The sequence below is a fragment of the Garra rufa genome, chromosome 24, assembly GCF_049309525.1.
Source record: "Garra rufa chromosome 24, GarRuf1.0, whole genome shotgun sequence".
In the NCBI taxonomy this organism is placed as follows: Eukaryota; Metazoa; Chordata; class Actinopteri; order Cypriniformes; family Cyprinidae; genus Garra; species Garra rufa.
Window position 1 is genome coordinate 37,083,922 of NC_133384.1, and position 19,055 is coordinate 37,102,976.

The 19,055-nt window shown below is 31.9% G+C and overlaps 1 protein-coding gene across 5 annotated transcripts in view; it reads right to left on the bottom strand.

Annotated features, from left to right (window-relative positions):
* slc12a7b (solute carrier family 12 member 7b) overlaps nt 1-19,055 on the bottom strand; it is a 70,228-nt gene continuing 51,173 nt past the window's right edge. For 2 of the 5 annotated variants that reach the window (XM_073831031.1, XM_073831033.1), the window contains exons 17-26: nt 16,866-17,034; nt 15,466-15,661; nt 15,200-15,366; nt 13,280-13,411; nt 12,261-12,368; nt 10,924-11,040; nt 9,698-9,873; nt 7,978-7,992; nt 6,364-6,497; nt 1-4,679 (exon numbers count right to left, since the gene is read on the bottom strand). In XM_073831031.1, coding sequence (XP_073687132.1) covers nt 4,588-4,679; nt 6,364-6,497; nt 7,978-7,992; nt 9,698-9,873; nt 10,924-11,040; nt 12,261-12,368; nt 13,280-13,411; nt 15,200-15,366; nt 15,466-15,661; nt 16,866-17,034 — 1,306 coding nt within the window. In that variant the 3' untranslated portion in view covers nt 1-4,587. The remainder of the gene's footprint in view (nt 4,680-6,363; nt 6,498-7,977; nt 7,993-9,697; nt 9,874-10,923; nt 11,041-12,260; nt 12,369-13,279; nt 13,412-15,199; nt 15,367-15,465; nt 15,662-16,865; nt 17,035-19,055) is intronic. The other 3 variants (XM_073831032.1, XM_073831034.1, XM_073831035.1) reach the window with 3 other exon arrangements.

The following is a 19,055-nucleotide window of genomic DNA, read 5'->3' on the forward strand; positions in this document are numbered from 1 at the left end:
TCTGACATCATGTAGCACTTTTATTTCAATTACTCAGAGGCACGAATTTCACTTATAGGGAGATCCTTCACTACACACTCATGAGTAACATCCTACCAGAGTCCGGCTGAGAGCTTCTCATAACGCAGATCTCAGATCAGTTTAGGACCCGAGAGCAACCTCACGGTGAAAACACTCGCCTCAAACACATTCACACTCAGTACATTCAGGTGACACACACACACACACACACACCCCTGTGGTCTTCTTTCAAACAGACGGGGTTTTGAAATGACAGATGATTCTTATTTAAACCAAATAACAAAAAAACAAACGCAAGCATGACCCATCGTACAAAACACTGGACACGAGTGAAACCATCACACACTGTGAGGTAGATGACATAGAGTGACCTACAAACAGATCCGGACACAAGATGCAGCCTGTTTACATTTTTCTGTGCTGATTTTGAAGAAAACATGGATTTAAAAACATTAAATGTGTTAAACTCAGCTGAAAATACTCAGTATCTATCAATATATGGTATACCAGAGGGTTCGAAAAATCTGAGAATCTGCATTTAAAAACAAAATCTAATTTAAACTTGCAAAAAAATTGTTTTAGGATTTTAAAAAGTAACAGAAAATGTTATCATGTTGCAAAGTTATTTTATATACATATACATACAATGTAACATTGTAACATTTTCCTCTGTGTGTGTGTAACTATATTTTTAGAATTTTAGAACCCCATTGGTTATATATTCTAAAAATATTAAAAAGTAACAGAAAATGTTATGTTGCAATGTTACTTCATATACACATACAATGTAACATTTTAACATTTTTCTCTTTGTGTAACTATATTTTTTAGAATTTTAGAACCCTATTGGTTATATATTCTAAAAATATTAAAAAGTAACAGAAAATGTTATTATGTTGCAATGTTATTTTATATGCATATACACACAATGTAACATTGTAACATTTTTCTGTGTGTGTAACTATATTTTTAGAATTTTAGAACCCCACTAGTTATATATTCTAAAAATATTGCAATAAATTGTGCCAACAATTTGCATAGAACTTCTGCATTAGAATTCGAATTCGAAAAAGTTTCAGAGTGGATGTGTTTATGATTAAACGCACTACAATCTTAAAAATAAAGGTGCTTTAAAAGTTTCTTCAAGTGATGCCATAGAAGAACCATTTTTGGTTCCAGAAAAAAACATTTCTTGTTTACCTTTTTAAAATCTGAAGAACCTTATTTGCCACAAAGAACCTTTTGTGAAACAGAAAGGTTCTTCAGATGGCCAAGGTTCTTTATGGAACCATTTAGACTAAAAGCCTCTGCTCTTCAGCTGTTGTTTTATTCTGATTTTTACATTTCATTCTCTATATTAATCAGGTCACAGATGACACAAACACCTCAGTGTATCTTTAGTGAGTGAAAGAGCAAAGAAAGGGAAATTTATGACTGTATGTTGAATTTGTTCAATAACCTTTAAAATAAAAAAAAAATAACTCCAGTTTACAAAGTAACAGAAAACTATGGCATGTAGAATGAATGACAGAAATGACCACATACAATAAAATAAACACATATTTAAAAAAACAAAATAAAACATAATGTCCCCAGATTTTCCATGTCCTAATATTCACAATTTCTCCTAAAGGGAAAGACATTCACCACAGCTGAGCAGTGCAGAACTACATACTCAGAGAACATATGATAAAATGATCTAAACACATCTGTCTGCCTCCTCTACGTCACAACACACTTTAGAAAAATACAGTAATAATGTACTGGTAGCAAAATACTGCACCGCTAACAGGGGTTTCAAAGAAACTGCCGGGTATAAACACTGAGACGGACCTTTAACATCTTAAACACTGATGGAAACAAACTCAACTGATGGTGTTTGACCTTCTGCAGTTTCTTATCATTTATTTTTGGCACACATCTTCCTATAATTCTGAATCAGATGCCACCGTTCAAAAGTTTGGGGGCGGTAAGATATTTTAATGTTTTTGACATTTCTACTGCTCACCAAGGCTGCATTTATTTGATTAAAAATGCTGTAAAATGTGAAATATTATTAAAATGATGAAGAACTGCTTTCTATGTGAATATCTGTTCAAATGTAATTTATTCCTGCGATCAAAGCTGCATTTTCAGCATCATCAGATATTTCAGAAATCATTCTAATATGCTGATTTGCAGCTTAAGAAATATTTCTAATTATTATCCATGTTAACACAGTTCATACTTTTGTGAAAACTGTGACAGACTTTATTTGTCAGTAAGTAAGAATACTTTGATGAATAGAAAGTTCAAAAGAACAGCATTTATTAAAAACAGAATATTGTAAAATTTTGTAACATTATAAATGTCTGTACAGTCACTTTTGATCAAATTAATGCAACCTTGTTGTATAAAAGTGTATTTCTTTGCAAAAATAAAAATAAAAATCTTTTGAACGGCAGTGTACATGTGACACCATGTCCTAACCAAGTTGAATTCATTTAGAAAGCAGACAAAATTTAGCAAAGTCATAGCAAATCAGAATACATCAGCTATTTAATATCAGCTCAGATTGACATCAGATTTTCTGCTTGTCAGTTTATCACCTGGCAAGGACATGGTGTGTAAGAACAAAAATGAACAACAGCAAAAATAAAATGTTGTAAATAGCTAAAACTGCTTTGTGATTGTCCTCATCTAAACAGAATATTTCCTAAACCTGTTTCAGGTGAAGTGTGTCATTTTTAAATCTAATGAGTGTTTTCAAACACTCCCTTTATCAGCTATTGGTTAAAAAAACAATAGCCCCGCCCTCAAATGTTTTCCATTGGTTGAGCAAATGTCCAGCTGAGCTGTCACTCAAACAATCTGCAATGAGCGTTTTCAAACAAATGTTAAACACTCCTTTCATCAGCTATTGGTTAAAAAAACAATAGCCCCGCCCCCAAATGTTTTCCATTGGTTGAGCTAATATCCAGCTGAGCTGTCACTCAAACAAACTGCAATGAGCGTTTTCAAACAAATGTTAAACACTCCTTTCATCAGCTATTGGTTAAAAAAAACAATAGCCCCGCCCCCAAATGTTGTCCATTGGTTGAGCAAATATCCAGCTGAGTTGTCACTCAAACAAACTGCAATGAGCGTTTTCAAACAAATGTTAAACACTCCTTTCATCAGCTATTGGTTAAAAACCAATAGCCCCGCCCCCAAATGTTTTCCATTGGTTGAGCAAATATCCAGCTGAGTTGTCACTCAAACAAACTGCAATGAGCGTTTTCAAACAAATGTTAAACACTCCCTTCATCAGCTATTGGTTAAAAAACAATAGCCCCGCCCCCAAATGTTTTCCATTGGTTGAGCCAATGTCCAGCTGAGCTGTCACTCAAACAAACAAACTGCAATTCCATTTAATGCCACTAGGAAAACACTTCACCATCAATCCTAATAGACTGATATCATAAGTAGACGCTTTACACATTACTCCAATAGTAATGCTAGTTAATTTAAGGATTTTACATGTTTAACATATTGGTGCAACCCACTAACATCATGAATGTCAAGACAGAGACCAAATTTCATTCCAGCTCATGGGAAAACACATTTATTGCTGAGAGAATGAGATTTCGCAGTGCTGGTTCTGATCATCAGCAAATGTTGTGCTGGACGGGTCAGCCGCGCCCTGTGCTTTTAACACACAAAATTGACAAAAAAAATCGAATAAAAAGTGCAAATACAGCTGAAATCATCCCGATTAAACTGATTTCACTGATTCATGCCGAGATGGAGCCAATGGAGCTCGATAACGAGACCAAACATTATGGCTTTTCTCCTAAACATTTTAACTTTCATAATACAAAACCCCAGTAAGTGGACACAGGTGGTCACGCTCGACTAGTGATGCCTTGATAATGAATAAAAGTTATTGCACAGTCCGTATCATGAAGTCAGTAACGTCATCCGACACATTCATCATCTGCGCTGCATTATTGTTAAAATTAGTCGACGTGGAAAAACTCCAACATTCCCTTGATAACAGTAAAAGTGCGTCTTCGCATCTCAGATATTGATTACACTCGTTTTACGGCCTGGTTTGCTTAAAGTAGATGCTATTTTGGGTATCAAGCGAGAATTTGAATCGTAGCTAGCATATGCAAATAAAAAAAAGCAATGCAGGTTCACGACGGAGACGAATGAATCGATATTAAACAGGCATTTGCAACTCAAATGTTTACTTTTATAAAACACGGCCGCTTCTGTGTCGATCAAAAAGGTCGCTTTAGGATCGTACACGCTTTGAAAAGTCTTCGGACTTGATGTTGCACAAGAAACAGACATAAAAACTAGCACAGATTGTACGAACAAATAAAAGAAAACAATAAAAGAGTCATAAATTAAAGTGTCGCGTTATGAATCGAGTCTTCGCTCGACTCGGTTTCTTCACGTTGAGTCTCTTCAGGAGGGCCGCAAACGTCACTGTCCTGTAACGAACGCAGCCGGACGTAATGCCGCTTTCTTCGTTGGCGTCTGGCTTTGCTGTGGAAAAAAATCAAAACTGAAGTCCTGCTTGAAGGAGATGAATCCGCTTTATGAGTATATGGTGATGACTTCACGACCGCCGCCGCGCACCAACAGGACCCGGTTGAGACCCTCCATCATAACCTCCAGAAACTCCATGTCTGAGACAAATCAGTCAAGGATTAACAGCATGTACATTTTTTCACTCAAATAATGCTCTTGGAGAGATATCTTTGAATAGTAAGAGAGATTTTGAGTAATTAAGCAATAACAAACTCAAAGTTGTGCATTACAGTGATTTTACCAGAGTAAACAGGTGTTGTTAGGCATAACATTATGCTTAATGGATAAAAAATAATGCCTAGAATGGCTAATGTAGAGTTTTGAGAGACCTTTATAAAACAGTAATGTTCAATAAAATTTTAATTATACTAATAACCAATAATGAGTTTCAATAAAATATTAATAATAATAATAGAACCCTTTCCTTGAGTGATATGGATCATTAGCTGAGTTTATATATATGCTGTGTGTGTATATATATATATATATATATATATATATGGGTCAAAGACATTAAGATTTTAAGTCTATAGAAAGCACATTAAATGTAAGCAAAGTGTCTACTTTTAAGGTTTCAAATACATTTTTGGAGAATAAAATGTCAAAATTTAGTTGAAATAATGTTACATTGTCATTCAGTGTAACACAATATTCATGTAAAAATTCAAACATGCGTATTCTGACTTGTACATATTAAAATATATAAAAGAATATAAAAAGTTAGCATATCAAATTTTATTGTGTTTTAAATGAGTAAAAAAAACTGGGCAAAACCTAGGATAGTGGCACATTTTCGAAATGTATAATTACAACTAATTAGTATTTGGGGTGAAAGTAATTTGTCTTTTATTATGTCATAAATTGATTTTTGTTGTAAATATGTCTGACAAGACTGTTACATTGAATGACATTTTAGTGGGTGTCTTCTGTAAATTAGGGGAAAATGTATTTATTTATTGCTCAGAAAAGCAAAAACAAAAATGCAATTAAATTAAACAAAAACTTTTAAATATTTTAGTTTTTTGGAAAAACAACAACTTCAAAGAATTAAAACTAATTTAAAGCAGTGTTACACTTATTGTTTTTATGCTTAAACCCTTTTTCGTCTTTGACCCATATATAAAGAGAGAGAGAAATATTCAATAAAAATGTAATGATTTATATTAATATTAGGTCATTAATATTTAGAATTGCCTTTTGTTTTATAGGCCTATTTAAATGTTAAAAATAGAAAATAAAAAATAATTTAACAAATTAAAAGAAATAAAAAACTGATATAATTTGGCTTTTGTTTTTTATTATATTTTATATATGTTTTTATTTATTTATTTTTATGAATTTTGTTATGTGTCATTTTCAGTATTTTTTAATATTACTATTTAGGTTTTTTCAGTTTTAATTTTTCTTCAATTTCCGCTTGCATTTTTAGTCAGTAATTTTAGTCCTTCAAATCAAACTTTTATTTCATTTTTTTAGCTGATCAATTTTTGTTTTTAGTTTGTGTTAATATTTTGAATTAGCTTTTGTTTTCATATTTTCATTTTAATCTTGTGTTTCTCATTTTTATTATTATTATTGCTATTATTTAAATATTACTATTTAGGTGCGATTTATTTATATCAGTTTTAGTTTTACTTCAAATAAGAAATTCATTTAAAAGTGTTAGTTTTTGTTAACAATATTAACCTTGATTCAACTGTGGATCGTCCAATCAGATTTAGAGATGAACCTGTTTTCATAAACGAAACATGAGTTTTCTGAGTCTAGTTTGTGTAAGGATACAGTTCTCATCGCCGCCCCTGTTCCTGGGCGGTCCAGGCATGTTGAGGAGCACCAGATGAGCTCCTTGAGACTTGTTGACCACCACTTCATTGAGTTTGACGGCCGTGTGCATGCAGCGCACATTAGACTGATTCCTGTGACACAGTCATGTGATGAAGGACAGAAACAAGAAATAGAAGTCATTGTTTCTAATTCCCAACAACAATCAACATTAAATGAGCTATTCTGTGTCTATACTGTCTACTTTTAGTATATATTTCAGAATTTGCATAGCACAGCTTTATATTCATATTCTCTATTATTACAGCCATTTTTGATTCTGATTCTATTCAGTTGTCAGATATTTGAGTATAATGATGCTAAACTGTATAAAATACATAATTGTCCAGAACAGCTGTGCTTTTAGTAATATTTGCAAGTGTTGCAATGCTGTTATTTATGGCACAATTACATTAGCACTGTTGTCCAAGCATTGTTTGCATTATATATTAGTTATAATAAAGCCTTTTTGAGGTTAGTGAACACAGCATCCAAATTGGACATGCACAGCATATGCACATGCCTTAATAAAGCATAAATAATGACATCAAAAAATAATAAAATCAAAACTTGTGCTCCTCAGCGCTACCTGATGCCACTCTATAAACTACAGGAAATATACCACAAAAAATGTTGTAAAGTTCTTAAAAAATTATACTGTATATTTCAAATAAATAGAAATAGACATAAATAATAATAAATTATTTTATACTAACAATAATAACGAATGCATTTTTATATACCACAAAAGTGTTGCAATGTTCTTTAAAAAATTTATCTTGTATATATAAATATAAATAGACATAAATAATAATAAATTATTTTACAATAACATTCAAATAAATTTACAATATTAAATACTACTAAATTATATATATTTTAATATATTTATACATATTTGTATATATTTATAATTTCTTAATAATATTAAATAACAAAATGCATTTTTATATACCACAAAAAATGTTGTAATGTTCTTTTAAAAATTATCTTGTATATTTAAAATAAATATAAATAGACATAAGTAACATTACATTATTTTATAATAATATTAAAATAAATGTATAATATCAAATACTAATTTTTATAATATTTTTTATATATATTATATAATTTTTATATATTTATAAATACTTCAATATTTATATTTGTTAATAATATTTAATAACAAAATGCATTTTTATAATAAAAATAGAATATATATATATTATACAAATTTGTATTAATTATTACCAATATTTATTACATTTTTCATCTTATTATCATTATTAAAATAGTATAAAAATATTAAATGAAATTAAAAAGTTATCTGAAATGTTTCCTGGGCACAACAGGTAAAGGTGAAGCACAAGTTTCCTTGAATGTGGCAAAAATTAAGATCAACATGATGCACATATCAGTGTCTGCAACTTTCAGGATGAGCGGTGATGGATGTGAGGGAATGCTGGGACATAAACACACATGCACAGTGAAGCTTATATAAACATGTATATGTTGGAATAATCCAGCGTGCTGCAGGGTTTGAGATGGGACGGTTACAGACAGACAGCTACAGTACAGAGAAATGTGACTTACAGACTCTCCCATTCGCTAGAAGGAGGAAAACAGGACAGAACAACAGAGACAGGCATAAACACCCACACTGAGAGATGAACACCATCACAGAAATCTCTCACAGCAACAACGGCTACATTTATGACAGCTTTTGTACAGCATATTATTGTATGTTTGAGACTATTAGACCAATTCAGAGTAGACGTCACAGTTATGTCACCTTTAGCTGCGAGCACATAGTAGTTGCAGAAAAACACTGGTAACAATTGGAGGGTAAAATCCATTAAAATAATTGTCGTCTAGGGCTGCCACTAACAACTTTTATATAGATTAATCTATCGACTAATTTATCGATTAATCTATTAATCTAAATGACACTGCGTCCTCTAGGGATTGCTATAGAAAGACTAGAGGATACAGTTCGATGTTCCCTCGAAAAGGAACGTCTCAGGTTACGTATGTTACCATGGTTCCCTGAAAAAGGGATGGAGACACTGCGTCCTCTAGGAATCGCTATGGGGAGACTAGAGGACACAGTTCGATGTCCCCTCAAAAGGGAACATCTCAGGTTACGTATGCTACCATGGTTCCTTGAAAAAAGGGAACGTTGAGTGTCATTGAGTGTCTCGAGAGGACGCAGTTCGATGTTCCCTCGAAAGGGAACCATAATTTTCTACCTATTCTATTTCTAAATGTCATCCTTGTCTCAGATCTGTAAGACTAACGTCGATTTTGTTGAATAACATTGCTTATCGCTGGGTGACAAGCTCTTGTAATATGCGGAGAACATTTTGAAAATGAAATCTAATCAATATAATTGATAATCTTTTTAAATCAAACTATTTTGAACTGTATCGGTGTAATTCTCTAGCCGTAAAAGATATCTCTTCCGGGTTTTCTGCAACCATGATGCGCGCATCCCGAATGTTTACAAACTTATAATTGGTCTATTCTTCTCAAATAAATCATAGGAAAATAGGATCTTCTGAAAAATTAATGACTAAATAAATAAATAAACAAACCAACAAATACATTTACCTTTAGGTCACATTTGAGAATAAAGAACTACGAAAAGTCATGTCAAATCAAATCAAATCAAATCAAATAATAAAATAAAATCTGGACAGACATACATTAACCTATAGGTCATATTTCAGAAGAATGTAACAAGAAAATTCATGACTAATAAAACAAACAACTAATCAATAAATAAATATTTTTGGTTGCAATTGTTGTGCTTCTTCTAATTTATGCTGATTTAAAAACGAGAATCACCTTGTTTTGTTCATGAGAATTACAAAACAAATTCTGACGTGAAATACAAAAATATGAAATTAAAATACCATTTTACAATTTTATGTTTTGAATCAAATCATGATCTACATTTACCTTTTAAATCATTAGTATCATCACTGAGAGGAATATTAGTGTTAATATTATATAAAGACCAAAAAACATGTCAGTAAATCTATTGCATGAAGAGACACAGACACACAGACACATGGTGGACGTGTGACCTTTACACGTGATGACACACTGTGGTCATGCAGATGTGACCTCACACACATCAGATCAGCACACACCATGCAGACTGTGTCCTTAAATACCCAGCAGGCTCTGGGCTCATGTTTTAACATGCAACTCATCTCTTTTTAGATCCCAGTAAAAAAATCACAACGCACCAGATATTACAGTAATGCAAACCAGAGTCAGTGTGCATCTGTGTGTTCAGATAACTTACGGTTTCATGTTGAATAGGTCCCGCACGGCCATGTTTGCATTGGGCTCTCGGTTGCGGTTGCGTTCGGCGCAGAACTTGTCTTTGGTCCAGGTCATGTGGACTCGCTCTGGAGTGGCGTCGGTCTTGTCGTTTAGTGCAGCATGAGACGCCGTGTTTCTGTCGTGGATCAGCTGAGCCTGTGGTGTTATCGCAATTACACATTAAAAATCACTATATAATTCAAATTCTATTTGTCTACAAACTGCTCTTTAAATTATCTAATGCATCTATATCAAATATATTTATATGTGTGTTTTTAGATCATTTTCAGAGCACAAAAGACCTATAATAATATGTACAATGATAAATTAGAGTTATCAAATATGCATTATATGCACACTGAGATCTATATTCAAGCAGAGCATGTCATATTAATGTTTTAGTTTGTCTGCTATGCAAATTGCACACATGCGACTGTATTAGTCTGTGATATGCAGACTGCTAACATGCAGCATGAACCATTCAAAAACACAAGCATGTCAGACTGTAAATAAATAAATCAATAGTTAAAACTAAATACAGAAAAATTAGATGTTTTATGTTTACAGTTACAACTAAATAAAGACATATATGAGGGATTGAAATAAGTACAAATATAAAAATAATTAAATAAATTAAGTTTAATAAATTAAGTTTTTATTATTTATTTATTTATTTATTTAGAAACATGATGTAATAATAATAAAAAAAAGATATAAATATAAAATAAACCAATAAACCATTATTATTATTTATTATTATTATTATTATTTAAAGTTAAAACAATAAATAGAAGCATGAGGGAAATAAATCAATAAAAAAACAACAAACACATAAACAAAAACAAATAAATAAAATGTTTATTATTTATATATTTAAAAAATAAAAATAATAAACAAATAAATAAATAAAATGTTTATTTAACTAAATACAATGAAACATGAGGGAATGAAAGGAGATGGATAAATAAATAGGAAATGAAAGGAAAGGAGGGTCATTCACGTTCACATGGGGTCACAACTGTTGAAAGATGGTCGTGCATGTTATGATGACATCACTGACACATGCATGATGGGAAGAGGTTTCTGAAGGGAGGAGCTACAGAGCCGATGCTAATGCTAATGCTATGACGTGAGCGAAGATCTACTCGTCTTCTGACTCTGTAATCCAGGATGGTGGTTTTAGGATTCGGCCTTTAAATTCACTACCTCGTCTTGTTTATCGTCTTCTAGTCGTGCGTTCTGGTTATTGGCGGCCGAGCCGTGAGCGCCGCTCTGGTTCTTCCTCCGAATGGAGCTACGCGACTCATCCGTGATGCTTTGAATCTGAGAGACGTGTTTTCCCGATCGTAGCAGAAATGAAAGAGGACCACAAGTCACACAGCTGAAATCATGAGCCACGCGCCGCCAGTCCAACATGATTAACCACAGCAATTCAGATGCTTCTGAATCTCATGAAGAAATGTCTGGGTCATTTTCACTACTGATTAAAATAAGAAACCATATTTTGCATAAGTAAAATGAAGCCCTTTTTTAGGGCCATTATGATGTTTTGCATGAACATACACTGCCACTCAAAAGTTTGGGATCAGTCAGATTTATATTGGTTTTTAAAGACATTTCTTATGCTCATCAAGGCTGCATTTATTTGATCAAAAATTTGGAAAAAAATATAATATTGTGAAATATTATTTCAATTTTCAAGAACTGCTTTCTATGTGAATATATGTTAAAATGTAATTTATTTCTTTGATACAAAGCTAAAATTTTCAGTATCATTAGTCTTCAGTGTCACATGATCCTTCAGAAATCATTCTAATATGCTGATTTATTATCAATGTTGAAAACATATTTTTTTTGGAACCTGTGATACTTTTTTTTCAGAATTCTTTGATCAATAAAAGGTTAAAAAAACAGCATTTATATAAAATAGAAAAGGTTTTCTAACAATATACACTACTGTTCAAAAGTTTGGGGTCAATGCATTTTTATTCTTTCTTTTTTTTTAAAGAAATTAATACTTTTATTCACCAAGAATGTGTTAAATTTATAAAAAGTGATAGCATAGATTTACATTGTTAGAAAATATTTATATTGTAAATAAACCAAAAAAAAAAAAAAACTGTTTCCAACATTGAAAATTCTAATAATAAATCAGCATATTAGAATGATTTCTGAAGTAACAGCTAAAAAAATAATAATTCTGCTTTGCATCACATAAATAAATGATAATTTTAAAGTACATTAAAATAAAAACTATTATTTTTAATGCAATTAAAATTTTGGAATATTACATTTTTTTCTGTATTTTTAATCAAATAAATGCAGCCTTGATGAGCATATATACAGATACAAAATCTTTATACAAAGTATAAGTTCTTATTTTTTTACTGTTGATTTTACAGTGAAATATTTGGACATTTCTTGAAAGTTTTGGTGAGATTCAGTCATGTAGCATTAATAAAGACACTAAAAGCAAATATTGTCACTGCATATTCATTCAGCACAATGCTATTGTACACAGAAACAGTGTCATGAAACATCACCTCTCGTTCACGCTCCGTCCTCGACAGCTGCATCTGCTTCAGCATCTGTGAGCGCTGCTCCATCACCAATGTCTTCTCATAGGTGAACGCTGAGATGTCACTGTCATGCTGGAGTCACAGAAACACACAGAAATACACAACCTCAACATTAAGATATGAAAAAAAGAATTAACCACACAAACTTAAAACATTCTCTATTCAAAATTAAAATTTATTTTATAGATAATAAATTAATACTAAAATATAGGTTAATAATTATTATTACTAGTTATTATTATTATTATTATTATTATTATGTGAAAAGTATTGCTGAAATTTAACTACATTTAAAAAATGTAATATTATATTAGTATCCTACATAATAATTAAGTCATTTTTAATTATTATTTTTTATAATAATAATAATAATAATAATAATTCAATATGTAGGCTAGCAATAATAAATAACTATAATATCATTACAATGTAATAACACAAAATTACAACATTAAATAAATCACTACTATTAAAAATTATATTTCAACATTATCATAGTTTGCACAGATATTGTAAAATGAAATTCCAGAACTTTGAAGTACTTGCAAATCAAAAAAGTAGTGCTTAAAAGTCCTTCAATCAGAGCTCTCACTTATCAATGTCTTCTATTTCAAATTCTAAAAAAATTTAAATAGATTAAAAAATATACTAATACAACATGGGGAAATTACATTGCAGCATTACAAAGAGGAAAAAAATCTGAAAAAAGATTTGCTCCAAAATTCTGATCTGAAACAAATGATTCGCGAACCCAATCCGAATTTCCAATCTAAATAAAATTTGCGATTCATGTTCTTTAGTCCTGATCAAAATCAAATACATCATATAATATAATGTATATTTTACAGCGTGTTTATTCAGATCACAGTCACAACAATCACAATAAATAACAAAAACAACAACAACAAAAAAACATGCAGTTCTACTACATAACAAAATCAACTTTCAATCCTTATGTCAAGAAAAAAAAATGTCCTCCTCACCATTTCCACAACCTCCACCTCAGCATTCAGCCGGAGGTGGTAGAGGAACATCTGCAGGTCTTTCTTCATCTGGATGCTGTTGTCATCCAACTGAGCCACGGTGAAAATGCGCATCTTACACTTCCTCCACACCTGAGACACACAGAAGCATCAGAAAATGAGTTGCAACGGCACATTTTGATCAGAAATAATGTGTTTTCTAGGGGTGTGACGACACACTTATCTCACCAGAACGAGACGAGATTTTTAAACTTTTTTAAAGAATTCCTCAATGATGAAATATATAAGGGAAAATAGTATTTTATTAAACAAAAACACACAAAATGCAAAAAAAATGTAGGTGCAATTTGATATGAATTTGTATTTTATGAAATTTAACTTCTATTTTAATGAATTATATGCAGTAATAAACATGTAAACTAATGCTGCATGATTCTGGATAAACTGAAAAAAATATTTTGACGTAATTTACTACTGGTTCTGACAGAATGTTCATTGCTTAAAGGAACACTCCACTTTTTTTGGAAATAGGCTCATTCTCCAACTCCCCCCGAGTTAATATGTTGATTTTTACCATTTTGAAATCCATTCAGCCGTTCTGGCGATGTCACTTTTAGCATAGCTTAGCATAGATCATTGAATCCTATTAGACCAGTTGCATCGCGTTCAAAAATGACCAACGAGTTTTCATATTTGTTGTATTTAAAACTTGACTCTTCTGTAGTTATATCGTGTACTAAGACCGGTGGAAATGCAAAGCTGCGAGTTTCTAGGCTGATAAGATTAGGAACTACACTTCCATTTCAGCGTAATAGTCAAGGAAGTTTGCTGCCGTAATATGGCCGAAGCAGGCGGAGTATTATCAGAAATGAGTTCCCAGCTAGTTTAGCATTTGTACATGTGCTGCGTGGTATTACTGCTCCTGCTTCGGCCATATTACGGCAGCAAACTTCCTTGACTATTACGCCGGAATGGGAGAGTAGTTCCTAATCTTATCAGCCTAGAAACTCGCAGCTTTGCATTTCCACCGGTCTTAGTACACGATATAACTACAGAAGAGTCAAGTTTTAAATAGGACAAATATCGAAACTCATTGGTCATTTTTGAACGCGATGCTACTGGTCTAATAGGATTCAATGATCTATGCTAAGCTATGCTAAAAGTGATATCGCCAGAACAGGAGAACGGCTGAATGGATTTCAAAACGGTAAAAATCAACTTATTAACTCGGGGGGAGTTGGAGAATGAGCCTATTTCCAAAAAAAGTGGAGTGTTCCTTTAAGTATAAATTTAAAAAAAAGAAGAAGTAGAAGGAGCCAGTGTCTCAATTAATACAGACTTGATTCTATTGGAATCTCTTGAATGTATGATTCAATGACAATTACTTTTTTTAAACGTGCATTTGTCGCCATCTTCTGGTGAAGAGAATAAACGTTACTCTACAGACGTGTTAGAAGATACTTTCGTTTTGATCGCTACTGTAGACAATAAGTGTTTATACCCAAACTATAAGCTTTTATCCCAGTACTTATGTTATTTAAATGTCTGTAACAAAGAAATGATGATGGTTATGTGGTTAAAAAGACTGTTGCTTTCTGAAACAGCAGCATTAAGAATGCAGAATTGAATGTGTTCAATAACTTTCACGTCGTAAGCCTCAGTGGAGCGCATACAACAGTTTTAATAGACACCGCTGAATCGTTGTCTTTCATGAATAAGATCGCGTGGGTGTTTGAATAGAGATCGTGATATTTTAACTATTAGTAATGCAGCTCTAATGTAAACACTGCAAAATGTTTTCCATGATATCGTCACGTTCTCGCATGATCAGTCAGATCTCGCGGGACACATCGGAATATCGCGAGATCTCGTGCCACCCCTAATGTTTTCCTCTCCCGATTTAAAGACTGTAGGCTGTACCTTGTGCTGTTGCAGTAAGAACGGCAGAAGCATCAACATCCCGCCGTCATGAACGATCCACCACACGTCGATGGTTCCTTCACCGAGACGCTCCTGATGCGGGAAGCTGTCCACGTTCTTGGCCACCAGCAGGGCCTGATGGGCGGCAGTGGTTTCTCGGATGGCTTCTGTGGAAGAACAGAACATACAGATCCATCTTTACATCTGTTTCTTTTGCTTTATATGAGTCACAGCAGCACGGTTTGGATATAAAGTCAGAATCAAACCTATGAAGGTTTTCCAGGATTGTGGGTCGTTGGACTGTCTCCAGTTCATAGGCCAAGCCATCAGAACAGAGTTGTGCTTCATTCCTCCGAGTCCAGCTGACTGGATGAGGTGCGATGTGCCGTCGCGCAGGTTTGATGACACCACAACATGACAGAAACCTTTCGTCTTCTCTGCAGCCATGGCGGATTTGATGTTCTATGGTGGTAAATAAAATATTCATGTGAACAAAATGCCATTTTTTTTAATATTAAAACTTCATAATGTGGCATTTGGAGGATCAATTCTCTCTGTGGCCACTAGGTGTCACTCTCTAGTGTGAGTTTAATGACTGGATCCTGCTGTGAAACCTGTTTACTCAGTTTATCTGAGGACAGAAACTGCCTTGACATTTTGTAATTGAATGTTTGTACTGTGTATGTTGAAAATCAAGCTGTAATCACTTTACATAAGAGTGATTCTTTAATTAGAGGAACGTTCTGTCCCCAGGATGATTTTAAAAACAATCTGTGATTCCAGCTATACAAAGAAGATCATAATAATAACATTAAACTCTTTTTAGTTCATTCTTTATTCCTAAGAGTGATAAAGAAATAGTAAAAAAAAAATAATAATAATAATAAGTAGATAATCAATCAAGCTCTTATTTTCTTTAAAAGTCCTTAAGTTCTTTCCCATTTTTAAGTATGCAGAAAACTCACAATAAATTAAATAAAATGTTTGAAGTGTTATTTTTTTTTTTAAGTTTTTCAAAAATATTTAAAATATAACTAAAAATATATATAACCATAATAATAAAATAAATAAAAATACAATAATAATACAGTAATTCAATATGTAAAATAACAAAGTATAAAATTCAGCAGCTGAAAAAAGGCCAGAATTTCTCAGAATCTATTAATAAATGTTTAATAAATTAATAAAAAGTGTGATTCTTCAATTAGTGAACATTTTTGTCCTCTAGGATCTAGTATTAAAGGGTAGAAAAACATATTTTAAAATTATATAAATGATACGCAAAATGTAAATTATTATATGCATTGAATAAAATACTATCAACAATAATACAATCAATAAACAATAAATGTAAACAATAAAATAAAAAATTATCAATATTGTGTAGCAATAATAAATAATTATATACAGTTTCTTTTAAATTACTCATTTCTGAGTGCTAGGATGTACAAATTTCCATAATTTCTTCAATACTCAGAATCTTTAAAAAAAAGTTTAAAATCAGAGATATTTTACTTTCAATTTCCATACGAATCAAATTTTTCAAAATATTTTAAAAATAAGTTTTAATTAGTAATTTTTAACTTTTAAGAACTGCTGTTCCCAATACTGCTTTTTTCCCCTCAAAAAAAGTTCACTGTTTGAGACAGGTATGTCAGATTCATACCTGTTCTGCTCTTTTGGCGTCGTTCTCTCTGTTTAGGTACGTTCCCTCCAGTACCGAGCCCACGATGGTCAGACCTTTGCCTGCTTTCAGCTGCGTGGTGAAGGACAGAAGACGAGGGTGTTTCACCGAGAGCTCAGCGTCCAGATTGAGCAGCACCAGCACCTGAGGCCTGGAGAGCACAGAAATATATAGAAAACACTACTGAAATGTACCAAATGAAATGAACACTTATTTTCGATCTGTTGAGCATGTAACGTTTCTATTAATGCATTAAAATACACACTATAATGCATATCTTTTCATAACCAAAATGATAATATTTACAGCTTTTCATTGTGCAACGAATGTTTTATGCTTTATACTTCTCAAAAGTGTAACTTTAAATAGAATGCATTAGTGCATAACCTCAGTTACAATTATACTCAAAAACAACTGACTTAAAGCTGGACTGAATCTAATATAATGAAGTATAAATGAATGCAGTGGGAAAGATTCTCCGATCAAGCTGTCGAGGTATTTCCAGCTCAGGATTAAAAGATTATGGGGGACTATCAGAGGTGTGATGCTTTCAGGTGAATGATGTTAACCTGAGGCAAAAATCAAAAGCTCAGAGGATCTGCCATTGCATGAATGATTGACTCTTTATTGAATCCTGAAAAAAATGGGTGCAATTAAAAACCTGTAATTAATTCAAACTGGGGTTATTCTAGTGCAAAAACAAGCCACGAGGCATGTTGTTTTACTATCACTGACATACTATTAAGGTTTTTATTAATACTTATATTAATAAATGTTCTATTTTTCAAAGTGTTAGTAATTCTTTACCACTTTTTGTACCTTTTATTAACATTTATCCATTTTTTTGTTTACGTTATTTTAGTATTTTAGGTTGAAAATGAGAAATATTGCTTTGGAAGCTAGCTGAAATAAAAAAAAAATTATGATTTCAGTTTCAGTAAACTATAATAACCCTGGCATAAGTCTGATGGACAGACCATCATCATATCAATCAAAGAAACTCAAATACCGACTTAAGAGTCTAAGACACAGGGCAAACACAGAAGACCTTTAGCGGAGATTGTCCACCCGCTCACAGATGTCACAGAACAAAATACAGATCAGTTTCTGGTGGCGTGGATTAGAGGTACCATGACGAGGAATGAACAGGTTTGACCTGATTCCTGAAAGACGACTGAAGTTTCATTGCAGCTCATTGTATACAGGTCATTTAATCCATGATAGATTACCAAGAGCTCCGGGAAAAAATCCAATACTGATTCTCTCTGGATTACACCACAGAAGGGCAGGTGAAGGTAGAAAGAAAGCCGGAATAGAAATGTGTTTACTGCAAGATATTTTGCAATAGCCTTTTTATATTTTTTTTAGGTTGGCTTTTGCCTGATTTTACTGATTTTGATTTTTGTTTGTTTTATTGTTTTTTTTAACTAGTTTGTGATGTTTGTATCATTAAGATGCTGAAAAATAAATAAAAAATATAATTTTTATTTTATAAAACTATTAATTTTTAAAATGTACTGAATTCTAAATTATTTTTTATTCACTGCTTTTTTTCAAAACACAATAACACTTAATACATTTTATATAATACATTTGAATATTTTTTTTTACTTAAATAATCATAAATGCATTATTTTATGTAGCATTTTTACTGTGTTAATTAATTTTAAATCAATTTTTAAATCATCTGAAATTTTCTTAAATTCTCTGTTTTTATTGTTGTGATTATTATTATGAATTTTTCATGATTTTTATGATTTTATGATTTTAATTCCTTTCATGTACAGCACTTTGAATTACCATTGTATTTTTTATTCACAGATTTTTTTCAAAACACAATAACACTTAATACATTTTATATAATACATTTGAATATTTTTTTTACTTAATCATAAATGCATTATTTTATGTATCATTTTTACTGTGTTAATTAATTTTAAATCAATTTTTAAATCATCTTAAATTTTCTTAAATTCTCTGTTTTTATTGTTGTGATTATTATTATTAATTTTCATGATTTTTATGATTTTAATTCCTTTCATGTACAGCACTTTGAATTACCATTGTGTAAGAAATGTGCCATATAAATAAACTTGCCTTGCCTAAATCAGATTGCGATAAATACATGATATACACTACTGTATGAAAATTTAGGGGCCAGAAAGTTTTTTT